We start from the raw sequence: 16,123 nt of genomic DNA, 5'->3' as shown, positions 1-16,123 counted from the left end.
TGGGACTGGATACAGAAAGGCATTCTAGGTTTAAAAAAAAAAAAAAAGTACATGGTAGGATATCAGCAAAACTGTTGAAGCGAGGAGCTCTGAAAATTCTCCATCAATCCAATGACAAATTGGCAAAAATAACCAGAACCAACTTTTTAGAACTCTGAAAATTAACTAAGGGCTTGCAGCAGTCTGGGGAGCATTTATTCTAGAAAAAGGCTGAATCTCTGTAGGAACAGCAAATACTGTGATATTGTAACTTGCCCTGTTCTCATCATCCTTCTTCAGTTCCATAGAAGACTGAAAAACCAACAGCCTGCAGTGGCAGTGAAAACCAGCAGTCTAGCAACCCTGGGGGGAGAGTGGGGTAGAATGGGATTGGAGTTCCTTCAAAGCCAAATACGAAGAGAACAGTCATTATTTGACTTGTCTGTCAGACCCTGGAGACACCACTTGCAAGGCTATCTTTATTTGACCTGATTGGAAGCTGCCCAATGTGAAAAGCCTTGTTGAAAACAGTTAGACAATTGATTATTTTTTGTGGTTGCTTGAGGTAGAGGATAGCAGCTTGGCAGCAAAAGGCTGAACACAGGGGAATGAGATTTCCTTGGGGCTTTGAAAAGTTCCTACATAGTACTGGATATCTAAAAGACCAATGCTTGCATAGGGCTGTGGACATGCCCGGGGCTCTCTACATGCTCAGGAAGAATCTGACAGGACTGTAAACTCTTACCTCAGGCTGATCATCACGGCACAAGGAGGAAGTGAAGGCTAAGGCCCAGTTGTCAATTGCCTGTCTGAGTATGGAAGTTGTGCCCCCAACAATTATCAGAACCTCCCTGGCAAAGATTGAGAGACTTATTGGTTCCAAGTGTTATAGGAAATCACTGTTCAAATATTAGCTGACCACTAAACTAACCAAGCAGAGACTTCAGTGGCAACACACAACACAAAATACAAACCTCACTGAATTAATTCATAAAAGTCACTGCTAAACAAAGAGACAAACAACAAACAGCAACAACAGATCCCATGAAGTGGGAGAGAGACTTATTTCAAGACTTATCACATTATATTACTTCAAACTATTTTTATTTTCAGATGATATGATCTTGTATGTAGAAATCCTAAGGAATCCACTAAAGAAGTATTAGAGCTATCTTAGTCCATTCAGGCTACTATAATGAAATACCACAGTTTATGAAAAAAACTGGTAGCTTATTAAAAAAAAAAAAAAACAATCATTCCTCATAGTTTGGAGGCTGGAAGTCTGAGATCAGGTTGCCAGCATGGTCAGGTGAAGGCAGGCTTCTGGGTCCCAGACTTCTTGTATGTATCCTGACCCAGTGAAAGGGGCTAGAGATTCTCCGGAACCTCTTTTATAAGGCACCAATCCTTTTCATGAGGGTTCCATCCTCATGACTTAAGGACATCCCAAAGGGCCCTCCTCCAATACCAATCGTGTTAGAAGTTAGGATTTCAACATGAATTTTGGGGTGGACACAATCTTTCAGACCACAGCAAGAGCTTAATAAATGAGTATATTAAGATTGCAGGATGCAAGGTCAATATGCACAAATTAATTGTATTTTATACATTAGCAATGAGAAAACCTGAAAATGAAATGAAACCAATTCCTTTGTTTAGCATCAAAAGGAGGAATAAATATAGGAACAAATTTAACAGAGTGCAAGACTTGTATATTGGAAACAATAAGACATTGTTTAAAGCAATTAAAGAAAACCAAAATAAATGGAAAGACTTCTGTGTTCATGGATTAGAATTCTTTTTTTTTTTTAAACAATTTTATTTATTCATGAGTGACACAGAGAAAGAGAGGCAGAGACATAGGCAGAGGGAGAAGCAGGCTCCATGCAGGGAGCCTGATGTAGGACTCGATCCCAGGACCCCAGGATCACACCCTGGGCCGAAGGGAGGCACCCAACCGCTGAGCCATCCAGGCATCCCCATGGATTAGAATTCTATTGTAGATTCAGTACAATCCTTATCAAAATCCCAACTGGCTTCTTTGCGGAAATGGATAAGCTGATCCTAAATTTTTTTTTTAAGATTTTATTTATTCATGAGAGACACAGAGAGAGGTGAGAGGAGAGGTAGAGACAACAGGCAGAGGGAGAAGCAGGCTCCATGCAGGGAGGCTGATGTGGGACTCCATCCCGGGTCTTCAGGAGCAGTCCCTGGGCGGAAGACGGAACTAAACCTCTGAGCCGCCCAGGCTGCTCGATGATCCTAAAATTTATATGAAAATGCAAGGGACCCAAAACGGCTGAAACCATCTTGAAAAAGAAGAACAAAGTTGAAGGACTGACACCTCCTGATTTCAAAACTTACACCAAAGAATTGTTCTAGGGCAAATACCCTTATAACTACCATTAGATTAAGAAATATATATTTTTTCTAACCTTTGCAGAAGCTCTCCTATGTCCCATCTCAGTTTTAATCCTTTCTCATGCCACAGTTAATAATGACACCCTCAACTTTTATAGTAATTTCTTCCTTCCATATCTTGATAGTTTCACCACCAAAGTGTGCATCCCTAACTCTATATGGTTGCAAACTGCTTAAGAGGGAACAGATAAAGGCCTGAAGTAAGGCAGCTCTAGCCCTCCTCCTATGAGCTTGATGGGGATTACCAAGTAGAGGATTACCAGAGTCCATTTCCTCCTATGGCACCAACAAATTTAGCGGGCAGAGGTTAAAATCATTGGCTATTTCAAAGTATTTTAGATAATTATTCTTATTGTCACTGTTCCCTGTTAGCATAAAAATCAAGGCTTCGATACTGATGCTCACAAAACAATTCTACTGTCTTCTATGTTTATAGCTGAAACCACTTTCTCTATCATGTGTATTTGTCATTAAACAATGTAGCAAGAGTCCATTAGAAATGAGCTTCATGACCTTTCAGAAATTCCATTCCATTCCACAAGTGTCAATACTGACATTTTGAATGTAGAAGTTTATTATTATACCACAGTGACAGCAGAGGTTATATTTGGGATGGCTTTTAAGTAGATATCTATTATTTTTTACTTCCTACATCTCTTCTCCTTAAAACTTTTTTTTTTTTTTTTGGACCTACCCTTCCCTCATTCCTTGTGGTGTCAGTAAGGTTTCTTATCACTGTATGTTTTTATTCCCTCTGTAGGCATAGGGATGACAATTGACCATATTGGAAAATAAGAATAGTCATTCAACTTGGCCACCATGGTTGGTTTTTCAAATGGTCTTTAAACCCAAACTGAGTCTATAAGAATCTTCCTTCAGATTTGCATACAGAGGCCGGGAGAAACAAGATTTTTCCCCCTCCTCTGGGATCATAAGCCTGTAGATAAAAATCTGCTGATGGCCATCTTTCTTCCCAGGTATATGGATGAAACTGTCTGAAGAATGAGGTCTCTACACACAGAAAAACAGAGCCAAAAGATGGACCGGGTATCTTAATGAAAGAATTTTTTTACTGAATTGAAGTATGACAAAGTCAGGCCAACCTATGAATCATCTTGTATTTGCTAGAGATTGCTCTGTAACAAATTATGTCAAAGCTCAGTAGCCTAAAACAACAAATATTTATTATCTGACGTTTTCTTTATATATATTTTATTGAAGTTCGATTTGCCAACATATAGTATAACACCCAGTACTCATCCTGCCAAGTGTATCTGACTTTTTCTGGTAGGGATCTGGGAATGACTCAGCTGGGTGGTTCTCTCTCTCAGGAGTTTGCAGGCAAGGTGTCAGCGGAGGTTTCAGACCCCTAATGACTTCACAGGCTGGAGAACCTACTTCCAACATGGTTCACTCACGTGGCTGGCGGCTGGCGGTCTTAGCTCCTCACAACTGGCTTTCTCCAGAGTAAGTAAATCAAGAAAGAGCAACGAAGAAGTCGTGGTACCTTTCATGACTTAGTCTTCAAAGCCACAGACCTTTACTTTTGCTCTATCTTATTTGTCAAAAGAAGTCACTGAGTTTGCCTACATTCAAGAGAAAACTGCAGCCCAGCTGCCCAAGATCCCAATGACTCCCTCCCCATGCTTGACAGACGTTATGAATTCCTATGAATGGTTGCTGGCTCAGGTTGGTTACTTCTGCAGGCAGGTCTAGTGTGATGGATCTGCTCATTGGAACCTAGGGCAAATTATAAACATTAACTTCATGAATGTTTGGGAAGTGCAACTGTTTAGCTTTCTGTGCTCTACAGTATAGGAGACAATCCAGGAGGATACTGGAATAGGTACTGAGAGGGCAAGATGCCACATTGAAGTAACTCATGGATACAAGGGTGAAAGAAAACAGTGTTCAAAGGCTTATGATGAAAAACATCAGCTCTTGTCCCAGCTCTTCTACTTGACTCCTTCAGTCTCATTTCTGAGAGTCAACCATTGAAAATGGCTGTTTCTTCTGCCATTGCATCCATCTTTCTACTTACTTAAATTTTATTTATTTATTCATGAGAGACACAGAGAGAGAGGCAGAGATACAGGCAGAGGGAGAAGCAGCCTCTCTATGGGGAGCCTGATGTAGGACTGGATCCCGGGACCCTGGGATCATGCCCTGTGCCAAAGGCAGACACTCAACCACTGAGCCACCCAGGCGTCCCCATCTTTCTATTTCTTACTTTTAATTTTATATATTGTTTGCTAACATTGTGTTATGGTAAAGAAGACAGCGAGTTCATCCTCCGTTTCACTCATTCTATGCTATAAAATTTGTGCTGCAAATTTTGCTTACATCAATCATCATACACTGTTATGATCATCAATTACTATTGACTGCTGAATTTGGGTTTGCTTTGTTCAGTTGATCTTGGAGTTAGCCATTTGATCTTTTTTCATTCATTTGATTTTCTTAAAAAATATATTCAAATATATACATGTACACCCACACACAAACACACACACACACACACACACACACACACACACTTATCCCTATTTACATGATGTCTTAAGGAATTCCCCCAAGTATTCTATTTCCTGCATTCATATCTTTGCATGATACCCTTCTCTGTAGTGTGGCTAGGACCTGGAAATTGCTTCTCATAAGTGGAATGTGACACAGGGGACAGGATCACATGATCATAATGTGAATGTGATCACATGAAAGCGTAGCTCCCACCTTGCCAGGGTCTGTTTTTCTCTCTCCATTGCTGGCTTTGAAGAAGCAAGCTGCCAGGAATCTATAGCTGCAAGGAAATGATTTTTGGAAACAACTTGAAGGAGCTGAGAATTGGATCTTTTTTCACTCTAGCCTCTGGTGAGAACCCAGTCCTGGGTGACACATTGATTATTGCCTTGTGGGATCATGAGTAGAGGACCCAGCTAAGCTGTGCCTGGACGCCTGACTGTGAGATAATAAATGTGTGTTGTTTTAAGCCACTAAGTTTGTGGTAGTCTGTTTTACAACATATATCTTCCCAGGAATTTTAAATTTAGGCAGTCAGGTTTGTTGTTGTTTCTAAAGAGTTTCTGTCATTCCTTCTGGTGTTTTTTTTAAATAATGTTCTGGGTGGCTGGCTCATTTGGTGGAGCATGTGGCTCTCGATCTCGAGGTCATGAGTTTGAGCCCCACGTTGTATGCAGAGCCTATTTAAAAAAATAAAATAATATCCTGTTCTTGTTTCATGGATCCTTTTTTAAAAGATTTTATTTATTTATTCATGAGAGACACACACAGAGAGAGAGAGAGAGAGAGAGAGAGAGGCAGAGACATAGGCAGAGGGAGAAGCAGGCTCCATGCTGGGAGCCTGACGTGGGACTCGATCCCCAGTGTCCAGGATCACACCCCAGGCTGAAGGCCACGCTAAACCGCTGGGCCACCGGGGCTGCCCCCCCCCCCGTTTTTTTTTTGTCAGTCCTCCCCACCCCCATTCTCTATATTGTCTCTGGCTCTCGTAGGTATGGATGTGTGTATTAACGTCTGGCTTTCCTAAGATGTTGGTGATTCTTAGTGGTATATTTCATTTGAGCTCTAATAAGCCAATTGAGAAGATCTGTGTTTGGGAAAGTTATTAAGCTGGAATCCTTCACTGCAAGCTAATCTGGTGGTGAGGCAACCTTTTAATTGGGGGAATTCCCAAATGTCAATATTTGATGATCTTTTCTCTGGAGCGATTAAGTTTCCCAAGAGAAGAATCCACTATACATTTTTTGGGGGAAGCTGCTAGCCTTCTATGAGGGTGAAAAAAAAAAAGGCTGGGTGGGCTCTTTGTTCAGTATGAAGACTTTTATTTATTAGCTCCATGTCTCATCTCTGTCTTTAGTTAGACTGGTTGTCCTGAAATTCAAAGATTTCTGGGTTTAATTAACTAATTCCTTCCTTCCTTCCTTCCTTCCTTCCTTCCTTCCTTCCTTCCTTCCTTCCTTCCTCCCTCCCTCCCTCCCTCCCTTCCTTCCTTCCTTCCTTCCTTCCTTCCTTCCTTCCTTCCTTCCTTTCTTCTTTCTCTCTAGAAATACTTTTCTTTTTAATCAGCTATTGATGGTGTGATAAACTAAATTTAAGTGGCACCTAATTTAAATTTTAAAATAGTTCATCTAAGGATAATCTACAACACAATATGTTAAGTCTAGTTTTCAAAACTTTGGGTTTAATTTTTCAAAAGAATTAATGTTTTTCAGTGGTCAAGTTAGGTTAGATAAGGTTATAGTTCCCTGGTGTAATTTGGTGTTCTAGTTGTCTATTGCATGAGAAACCATTCCAAAACTAAGTAGCTTAATCTTTTTTAAGATTTTATTTATTTATTCATGAGAGGGAGAGAGAGAGAGAGAGAGAGAGAGAGAGAGAGAGAGAGGCAGAGACACAGGCAGAGGGAGAAGCAGGCTCCATGCAGGGAGCCCGATGGGGGACTCGATCCCCGGTGTCCAGGATCACCCCCTGGGATGAAGGCGGCGCTAAACCACTGAGCCACCTGGGCTGCCCAAGTAGCTTAATTTATTATTATTATTATTATCTATCATGGTTCTGTGAGCTGACTGAACTCAGCTGAGTGGTTCTTACTTGAGTAGAGGTTTCTCATGCTGGCGCAGTCAGATAGCACCTGGAGCTGGGATCACTGGAAGCTCAACAGGGAGAAATGCCCCAAATGACTGACTCACGAGGCTGGTAATTGATGCCACAGCTGGAAGCTGAGCTTCAGTCTCTTCACGTGTCTTAAGCTTCTGAGTATGGTGGTTGGGTTTCAAAAGCAAGTGTTCCAAGAAAAAGAAGGTAAATTCTCCCAATTTCTTTGGGCTGGCCCTGGAAACCTACACAGTGTCACTTCCACCGTATTCAATTGGTCAAAGCAGTCTAGACCTGCCCAGACCAAGAAGGAGATATCCCCACCTCTTGAGAGAAATGTCAGATAATATGTGGCCATCTTTAAGCCACCACAAAGGACCTCACAGGCTGGGAGAAAGGATAGGAGTGTTCAGCTGTTCTGTGTACAAACTTGGACTCAGTCTCCTTCAGATCAGCTCTGCGGCTCCCCGTGACACCCATCTTTTCCCACACCTTACCTCTGAGCCTTAGGATTTTGAAGTCAGTTTGAAGTTACTAGCACACAGTCAAATTCACTGTCCCCTGTCTGCCTTCCATGTCCTAAAAAATTTACAGAAACCACTCAATTTCTATTGTCTCTTTTTCTTATTCTTTGTCCTTGTACGTTCATACCTTTTAAATTCTTTGCCTTTTAGTGGAGTTCTACAAGAAGGAAACAATAAATTCATGTGGTGTGTTTATCAGAGCCCAACACAAATTTATACCCATTGTTACTTGATAACAAGTTGATTTTTTAGATTGCTTTAAAATGGAAAAATGTACCCTTTTGCAGACATTGTTTTATTTGATCCTCATTAATTTTGAGAGAAAGGCAGGACATATTTAAATGATTCCCATTTTGGAGGAATGAAATCAGAAGCAAAATGATTTACACGATATTGCATGAGTAGTTTTCTTTTAAATCCTGTAGAGAAATGTGGAATTAAGTCTAAAGGTAACAAGGACAAGCCAAAGAAAACAAAACTTGCCCTACTTTTTGAGGTAGAGAATGCAGTGCATAGAGTTCAGAAAAACTAGCATTGGAGCAGCCAATTCAGAATCTGGGCTTTAAAAATACATACATACATACATACATAAAAAATAAATAAATAAATAAATAAATAAATAAATAAATAAATAAAGCGAGCAGTTGTGGTCAGGTGGGTCAGGAACCTGTTTAGTAACAAATGAGGAACACTGATGATCTAGCTCAGCTTCCTACTTAAGGCCACACTGCTCCTTCTGTTCACTTGATCCACATGCTAGGACGTGAGAATTTTTTCCCACATCCCTTTGCAGAAGCCCATTTTGGCTGTTCTATGGTAGTGACTCTGTTTCAAAGAGGAAGAACCTATAATGTCTGCCAGGCATTCTACAAAGGAAATATAAGTCATCAGATAGTAGGATCTGGATCTGTGCCAGGATAACTCGACTCTTCTTGTAGAAGGTGCCATGGGATGGAAGAAGTGGGTCCCCTCAGTTTTATGTCTTGTCTGAAATATGATAACCATGCTAATAAATTTAGTGCCACACTCTTTACAGTGTGCTCATCCGACCCCTAGAATAAGGCAATAAACCGTAATAAGGTCCACGATGCTTTCAATTATTAGACATTCATTTCTGCTCTACATTTTTCCTTTTCTGCCAAAGTTTGGCTTTATTGATGTGCTTTCTGGAGGCATGGGAGAGGGCAGGGTTAGAAAGAAAGGTCTACTTTTCAGAAATCTGAGAAAAGTTATATGTCTATCAAAGTAAAACCTCGGCTCCCTAATGGGGGAAGACATAACATTTTTGTCATTGTATCCACAATAAATACATAGACCTGTCATAATGAACAAAGCCTGTTTGGAGGCACTCCTGGGTCCTTTCAGAGTTGTAGGGTAGTTTATGTTCTCAACAACATAATTAAGAGAAGCATTAAGTCTTTCTTTTAGTGGGTAGTAGTTAGGATATGCATAGCCCCACCTCTCAGGTGGTTTTGACAGCCAGAAGGCATCCAGAAAAGTTTATGGGATATGCCAGTGAGCCCCAGAGAGAGGGGCTGTGTTTGTAAAGGAAAAACAAGAAAAAGAATAGACGTTGGTGTAAAAGAAGATAATGGTATTTAGTTTTCTTTTCCTGATACTTAACACTGAAAATGCACCTTTCCAGGTGTTCATGGCATGGCTGGAAGGGTTAGAAGGTTCTTCCTTGTTAGTCTCTCCCCTCTATATTTTACAAAACATTTCAATTCTTCACTTTCTTTTCAGACACGCTGTCAGAACTGGAATCTAGACTTATAGCAAAATTTCACTTCTGAGGCTCACCCAGGATTCAAAGCAAACTGGGCATTACTCGCAAAACATAATTAAGGCCAGTAATTCCACTCCTGGGTATTTACCCAAAGAAAACAAAAACACTAATTCAAAAAGATCCATGCACCCCTATGTTTATTGCGGCCTTATTTACAAATATAGTCAAAATATGAAAGCCACCCAAGGGTCCATCGATATGGTCAATGGATAAAGATGTGGTTATAATTACAATGGAATATCTTTCAGCCATTAAAAAAAAAAAAAAAAGAATAAAGTCTTGCTACTTGCAACAATATGGATGGGCCTACAGGATATTACGCTGAGTGAAATGAGAAACACAATATCATATGATTTCACTTACACGTGGAATCTAAAAAACAGAACAATGAAGAAACAAACAAAAAACAGAAACGGACTCATAAATACAGAAAACTGGTGGTTGCTGGAGGAGGGGATGAGGATAGGAGAGAAATAGGTGAAGGGGATTAAGAGGCACAGACTTCTAGTTATAAAATAAATAGGTCATGGAGATGAAAAGAACGTTGAGGGAATATAGTCAATAATATTGTAATCATGCTGCATGGTGACACATGGTGACTACGTTCATCGTGGTGAGTACTGTATAATGTTCAGAATTGCTGAGTCACTGTGTTGTACACCTGAGACTGATATAACATTTATGTCAACTAATGTGTCAGAAAAAATGGAATTGAAGAGCCATTGATGTTGATGAGATGCTACATCAAAAAATCTTAATTCCAATTCCCTCCAGAAACTGAAGACCCTCAAATATCCTTTACTCTGAGATGCTGTTATGTACAAAAGTTAAAATTTCCCCACTCATTCTTACCTCTCACCAAAGATTCTTTGTATTTTGAATGAGAGTCTTTCATCAGCAACAAAATGGCATTCTTAGTGAAATACAAAGTAAGATTATGGAAGAGAATCATGTCTCTTGGAGAAGATTATCAAGCTAGGATCATGCTAAATCTCTTGGAGATTTTCTAACACTTGGTTGGCAGAGACCCTTTCTCCTGAAAGATGGGGTAGGTGAGAATGGGTGAGAAGAGAAGGCTTAGGTGATAAGACAGAAAAGTTTCGTTTGTTTTGCAAGTTTCCAGAAGGCTCTTAACGCAGGGAGGAATCTAGAGTCGGTAAAAGAAAATTGTGGTGGAACAGAAATACACGAGTGGGGCTGAGCAATGTCAAGTAATTTCTGGGGATCCCTCATTGTCCGTCATTTTGGAACCTTCCCCGTTTTATTGGAAAGCGAGTGAACCACATCAGTAATTGAAGAATGCCGCCGGGAGCTGTATGTGATGTCCCTCAACACAATTCATGCTGCCGTTTTCTGCATTCCTCTCTAGACCTTTGGGGGTGAGAACCTGCTAAGGAAAGAGAGAGGTGTGTGGAGACACCGAGTTACTGGAAGGTGTTTTTAAATGTGGAGCTTCCTTCTTTGTTCCCCTCTGAAACGCTCTGAAAACCAAACCAAGCCACACCAAAACCATATCCTGTGCTTGTGCTACTTGCTCCCGAGAACCAATGAAATCGGAGCTACACACTGACCAAAGACCTCCTGGTTTGGGCCTGTAATGGTGTATTCATGGCCTGTCAATTGCTGTACTTCCTTCATCTGGGCTACGAGGGAGATCTTATCCACATAATGTAGAACTGGCTCATGTACAGAATTTGTACAGACACTAAGTAAATTGCTAGACAAAGAGCACAATTGGGCCTTCTTTCAAAGCCATCATTATGAAAAATTTGTAGTAAGACAAGTCTACGCTTTTATAACCAAAATGGAGGAAAAGCAGCACAGAAGTTTTCGACTAACTGTCCTGTGACTCAGCTCCAAACTGTGATTTGGGCCAAACAGATTCAAATAGTCACATATGGATGAGCATCCTCGATTATGAAGCTGGGTTCGCAAATCAGAAAGTTCTGGCTTTGGAGGTGGGGGTAGAGAAGAGTGGTGACAACGTGGCTACGGCTTTGAGCTCTCCAAGGCCTCACACAGGACCAGAGGCCTGGGGTAGAGCTCCTGAGTACGTGTTTATATGATCCTGTGGAGCTTGTTTTATTTCAAAAGTATGGGGAAGTCTGATGGATTCACCTACCATGTATGGTTCGCTGGGAGCTAAAAAAGCCTTATTCTCTAGACCCCAAAATTGAGAGAGTGGATGAATCTAGCGATTGCAATGTAGGTAACGTGATCTGCCTTTTGCAGCAAGCCAGAAGCCAGATGTCCCCTCCCCTTTGATCTGAATAACACTTTAGGCTGCAGACAATAAGATTGGTTTTAAATTTATTGTCTCTTTGATTTCTGCATCCTAATGCTTTTTAAATTCTTTACACAAGACAGGGCTATATATAGGCAACCGGGGAAGCTCAATGGAGGCCAAAAAAATGCCAGTAGCTTTTTGAGAAGTGCTGGGCAGAGGCTCGTGTACGTTTTTCTCCAGGAAACAAAGACAATTCAGGGGCAACAGCTTTTCCACTTCTAGTTGTTTTGCTCCAAAATGAGGTTTTCCATCCCTGGGCCTGGCCGGATTTACACGTGCACATTGAGGAAAGCGTCAAAGCAGAAAAACCCGGTTAAACGCAGGAACCGACATCAGAGTCTTCCTTGTCCACACCGTCTGGCCTTCGCCCGGTCCGCCTTCTTCCCGCCCTTGACCACGGTCCTGTTACCGGTGGAGGCGCAACGTCCGAGGCCGACCTCACCCGCGGGAAGAGCGAAAGGGCCCTGGGCTGTGTCCTGCGGTTGGCGCGGAGGGAACCGGGCTCGAATCCTGCCCAGCCGCCCCGGGACGTCGGCCGGCCTGGCAGGGAAGGGGTTCAAGTCCCCGGGTGTCTTCACTGTGCGCCCGTGACCTCGGGGGCCCTGGCCCCTTCCCGCCTCCCTCTGGATCAGGAGAACCCGGCCGGGTCACTCGCGGGGGGGGTAGGGGGGGGAGGGTCTTCGGAGGCGGCATCTGGCCGAGCCGGTCCCCTCCGGGGGCGGGGGGCGGGGGGCGCAGCCCTGTGGGCACTTCCCGCGGAGGCGGCGGGGCCGGCGAAGGCTCCCTGCGGGGAGCCTGATGTGGGACTCGATCCCAGGGACCCTGGGATCACACCCTGAGCCAAAGGCAGCCACTCAAACACTGAGCCACCCAGGGGCCCTAAAGATCTCTTTTCTTTACCATGCTTTAACATACATATACAAAAAAAAAAAAAAAAATACACAGTTAAGGTGATTGAATTATTGGAAAACTAAGACTGTTACATGGCCAGCACCTTGGAGGCCTTTCGTATGCCCTCCCTGGGGTGGCCTCATGGGCCTGCTTAGGATCCCATGCTTAGGAGGGCTCCACATTTGTTTTAATGTTCTTCTGTCACTGTTTTGAAGTTCTTGACAACCTGTGAAGAGGAGACCCTATATTTTAGTTTTGTACTGGGCCTATCAATTATGCAGTCGTGCCCTCCAACTTATTTTTTGATGGTCCCTTCTCTTTATTGTTTCATCACCTCAGTTTGCATATATAAACGTGATGGTTTATTTCACTCGTTTTGGAACTTTATATAAGTGGAAGCACACAGCATATTATTCTATGTGCGAGGTTTTTTCAGTCTTGTTTGTGACTTATCCACACAGTTATTTGTAGCTCTCATTCAGTCTCACTGCTACATAATATTCTAATGTGCAAATGTGTGTCACGATTTACCTGTTCCACTCTTGAAGAAAATGTGAGTTGTTTCCCATCTTGATGGCTACGAATAAGGGTGCCACAGACACTGCTGGGTGTGCATCTTTGTGCAAAGGCGCATGCATTTCTACACTTGATCTTAGCCCAAAGGCCAGGACGCGATAAAAAGTGGAGGCACTTCTGTGGAGCATTTGCTTACCTAAGAGTGAAATTGCTAGGTCCTAAAGTGTGTGTTCGCTCAGCTGTAGCAGGTAACGAGAAACTTTTTCTAAAGTAGCTGTCTCAATTTACGTTATCTCCAACTGCATAAGAGAGTTTCCTTGCTTTGCATGCTGACCAACACTGGGTAGTGGCCGTCTTTTTAATTTTAGCCGTTCTGGTGGGTATATTAAATCACCGTGATATCTCATAATTTTAATTTGGACTCCCCTGACCCAGTAATGAGACTGAGCAACTTTTTAAAATGTACTGGCCACCTGAGTATCCTCTTCTGTCCTCTTCTGTCTGGTTTCTTGTTGATTTTTAAATTGTACTATTTGGGGTCTTTTCATATGAATTTATAGGGATTTTTAAATTTTTTTTTTAATTTTTTTTTTATTTATTTATGATAGTCATAGTCCAGAGAGAGAGAGAGAGGCAGAGACACAGGCAGAGGGAGAAGCAGGCTCCATGCACCGGGAGCCCGACGTAGGATTCGATCCCAGGTCTCCAGGATCGTGCCCTGGGCCAAAGGCAGGCGCCAAACCGCTGCGCCACCCAGGGATCCCGGGATTTTTTAATTTTTTAAGAAAATATTTTTATTTATTTGAAAGAGTTAGAGCGACAGCGAGAGAGGCGGGGTGGGGCATGAGCTGGGGAGGGGGCGAGGGGCAGAGGGAGCGGGAGAAGCAGACTCCCCACGAAGGAGGGAGCCCAACGCAGGGCTCCATCCCAGGACCTGCAGACCATGACTCGAGCTGCAGACAGACGCCCAGCCGACTGAGCCACCCAGGTGCCCCTGTAGGAGTTCTTTATATACACGAACAAGAATCCTTTGTCAAAAACACATATTGCATATATCTTTTATCAGACTGTGCCTTAAAGATATTTTTGTTTGATGAAGAGAAGCTCTTAGTTTTAATGTAGTAAAATCTATCAATCATTAGTTTGGTGATTCTTTGTGTATTGTTTAAAAATCTTCCCCTTTTCCAAATCACAAAGATAGTCTTATAAAAGCCTGATTCCTTAGCTTTTCATATTTAGATCTGCAAAGCACCTGGACTCATACTGGTGTATAATATCAGCAAAGAGGCGGAGTTTTATTTTTCCTGTATAAACATCCCATTATGTAAGCACCTCTTCTTGCAAACGTCCTTTCCTTACTTCTCTGGGGTGCCGCAGAGTTGTGTCCTAGATCACGTGTTCGTATAAGAGTCAGTGCTGGGGGCTCTCTTGTCTATTCATTTGTCTGCCTATCCTTGCACTAAACCACACTGCTATCATGTTGATAGTTTCAAAAAATGCTTTTGATATCCTGTAGAACACTTAAAAAATTTTTTTTACCTTATTCCCCTTTTCAAAAGTGTGTTGGCTCTTCTTAACTCTTGGCCTTTACATTCAAATACTAGAATCAGCTTGTCAGGTTTCACAGTGAGATCTGTTGGGATTTTAGATGGGATTGCACTGAATCTATTTATCAGTGAGGAGTGAATTAACACCCTGAAATACTCAGTGCATAAATATGCTTATGTATTTCTCTATTTGAGGTCTTTACCCATAATAGTGATTTATAATCTCTTGTGTGGATGTTGTGCACATATTTTGCTATATTTGTTCTTTGGTACTTGGTATTTTGCAAAATTTTAAAAAGTGTGTGTGTGTGTGTGTGTGTGTGTGTATCAACAAGTTTTATATAAAATATGCCTTGTGTTGTGTCCAACAGCTCTTTTATATATTTATCAATTCTAATAATTTGCCTACAGGTTATTTTAGATCACATATGTATAGAATGGTATCTGTAAATAGTAAGTTTTATATATTCCTTTCTAATTCCTACAGTTTTTACATTTTTATGAAAGATTTATCTATTTATTTGAGAAAGAGAGAAAGCAGAGTGGGGGAAGAGGCAGGGGGAGAGGAAAAGGGAAAATTAAGCAGACTTGGGACTGAGTGTGGAGCGGGGTAGGGATAGGGAGGTGAGATGGAGGTGGAGGGTGGTGCTCGATCTCACCACCTGGAGATCATGACCTGAGCTGAAACCAAGAGTCAGAAGCTTAACCAACTGTGCCATCCAGGCGCCTCAGCAATTTTTACATTTTTATGTAAAAAAATAAATTTCTTACATGAATGCACTGCTTAGCGCCTTTATCCAGTATAAACCTGATTGGTGATGGTAGTAGCATTTTTATCTTGTTCTCAATTTCAGAGGAAAAGCATTTTACTGTTTTATCATTATGTATAGTGCTTGCTTAGGTGTACACACACACACACACATCTTTATCAGATTTAGGAAGTTCTATTGTATTCTAGTTAAAAGTGTTATCTTTTTTCCATTATTAATATATGCATTTCATATTTAATATGTGCATTTCAGCAAATGAGATGATCATTTTTCTCTATTCTGCTACTGTGATTGATTAAATTGCTTGATTATCCAATATTAAATAGTCAAAACATTCTTGGAATAACAAACCTAATTTCGTCATGGTATATTATCCTTCGTACATTAGTTGAATTCAGGTTGCTAATATTTTGTTTAGGGCTTTTAGATCTAGGGTTCTGACTGAGTTAACCTATACTTTTCCATTATTATATGTCTTCATTAGATCAAATTCATTTGGTCATCTACCTTTTTATTCCCTGTTAGAGCATGTAATATCAGTGTTTTCTCCTTAAATTATTGATCAATTTTGCTGCTGAAGGCAGTGGTTTAGAGTTTCAATTATGTCCAATTTCTTTAATATTTTAATAATATTCAGATATTCTGTTTCTTGTTTGTTAGTTTTGGCTACTTGGATATTTTTTCATTTTTTAAAAAAAGATTGTATTTATTTATTCATGAGAGACACACAGAGAGAGAGGCAGGCACAGGCAGAGGGAGAAGCAGGCTCCATGCAGGGAGCCCAGTGCAGG

At 41.4% G+C, this 16,123-nt stretch overlaps 1 protein-coding gene across 8 annotated transcripts in view; it reads right to left on the bottom strand.

The window, feature by feature from the left end:
- Window positions 1–3,294: 3,294 nt before the first annotated feature.
- The window catches only part of FMN1 (formin 1), a 438,849-nt gene continuing 426,020 nt past the window's right edge, over window positions 3,295–16,123 (bottom strand). For 4 of the 8 annotated variants that reach the window (XM_077880461.1, XM_077880460.1, XM_077880459.1 and 1 more), the window contains one exon: window positions 3,305–4,140. In XM_077880461.1, the coding sequence (XP_077736587.1) occupies window positions 3,964–4,140 (177 nt within the window). In that variant the 3' untranslated portion in view covers window positions 3,305–3,963. Of the gene's footprint in view, window positions 4,141–16,123 lie in introns of all 8 variants that reach the window. The other 4 variants (XM_077880462.1, XM_077880465.1, XR_013369929.1 and 1 more) reach the window with 4 other exon arrangements.

Source organism: Canis aureus, chromosome 32 (assembly GCF_053574225.1).
Source record: "Canis aureus isolate CA01 chromosome 32, VMU_Caureus_v.1.0, whole genome shotgun sequence".
In the NCBI taxonomy this organism is placed as follows: domain Eukaryota; kingdom Metazoa; phylum Chordata; class Mammalia; order Carnivora; family Canidae; genus Canis; species Canis aureus.
Note: the sequence above shows the minus strand (reverse complement) of the source record. Positions and strands in the feature narration are given on the sequence as shown.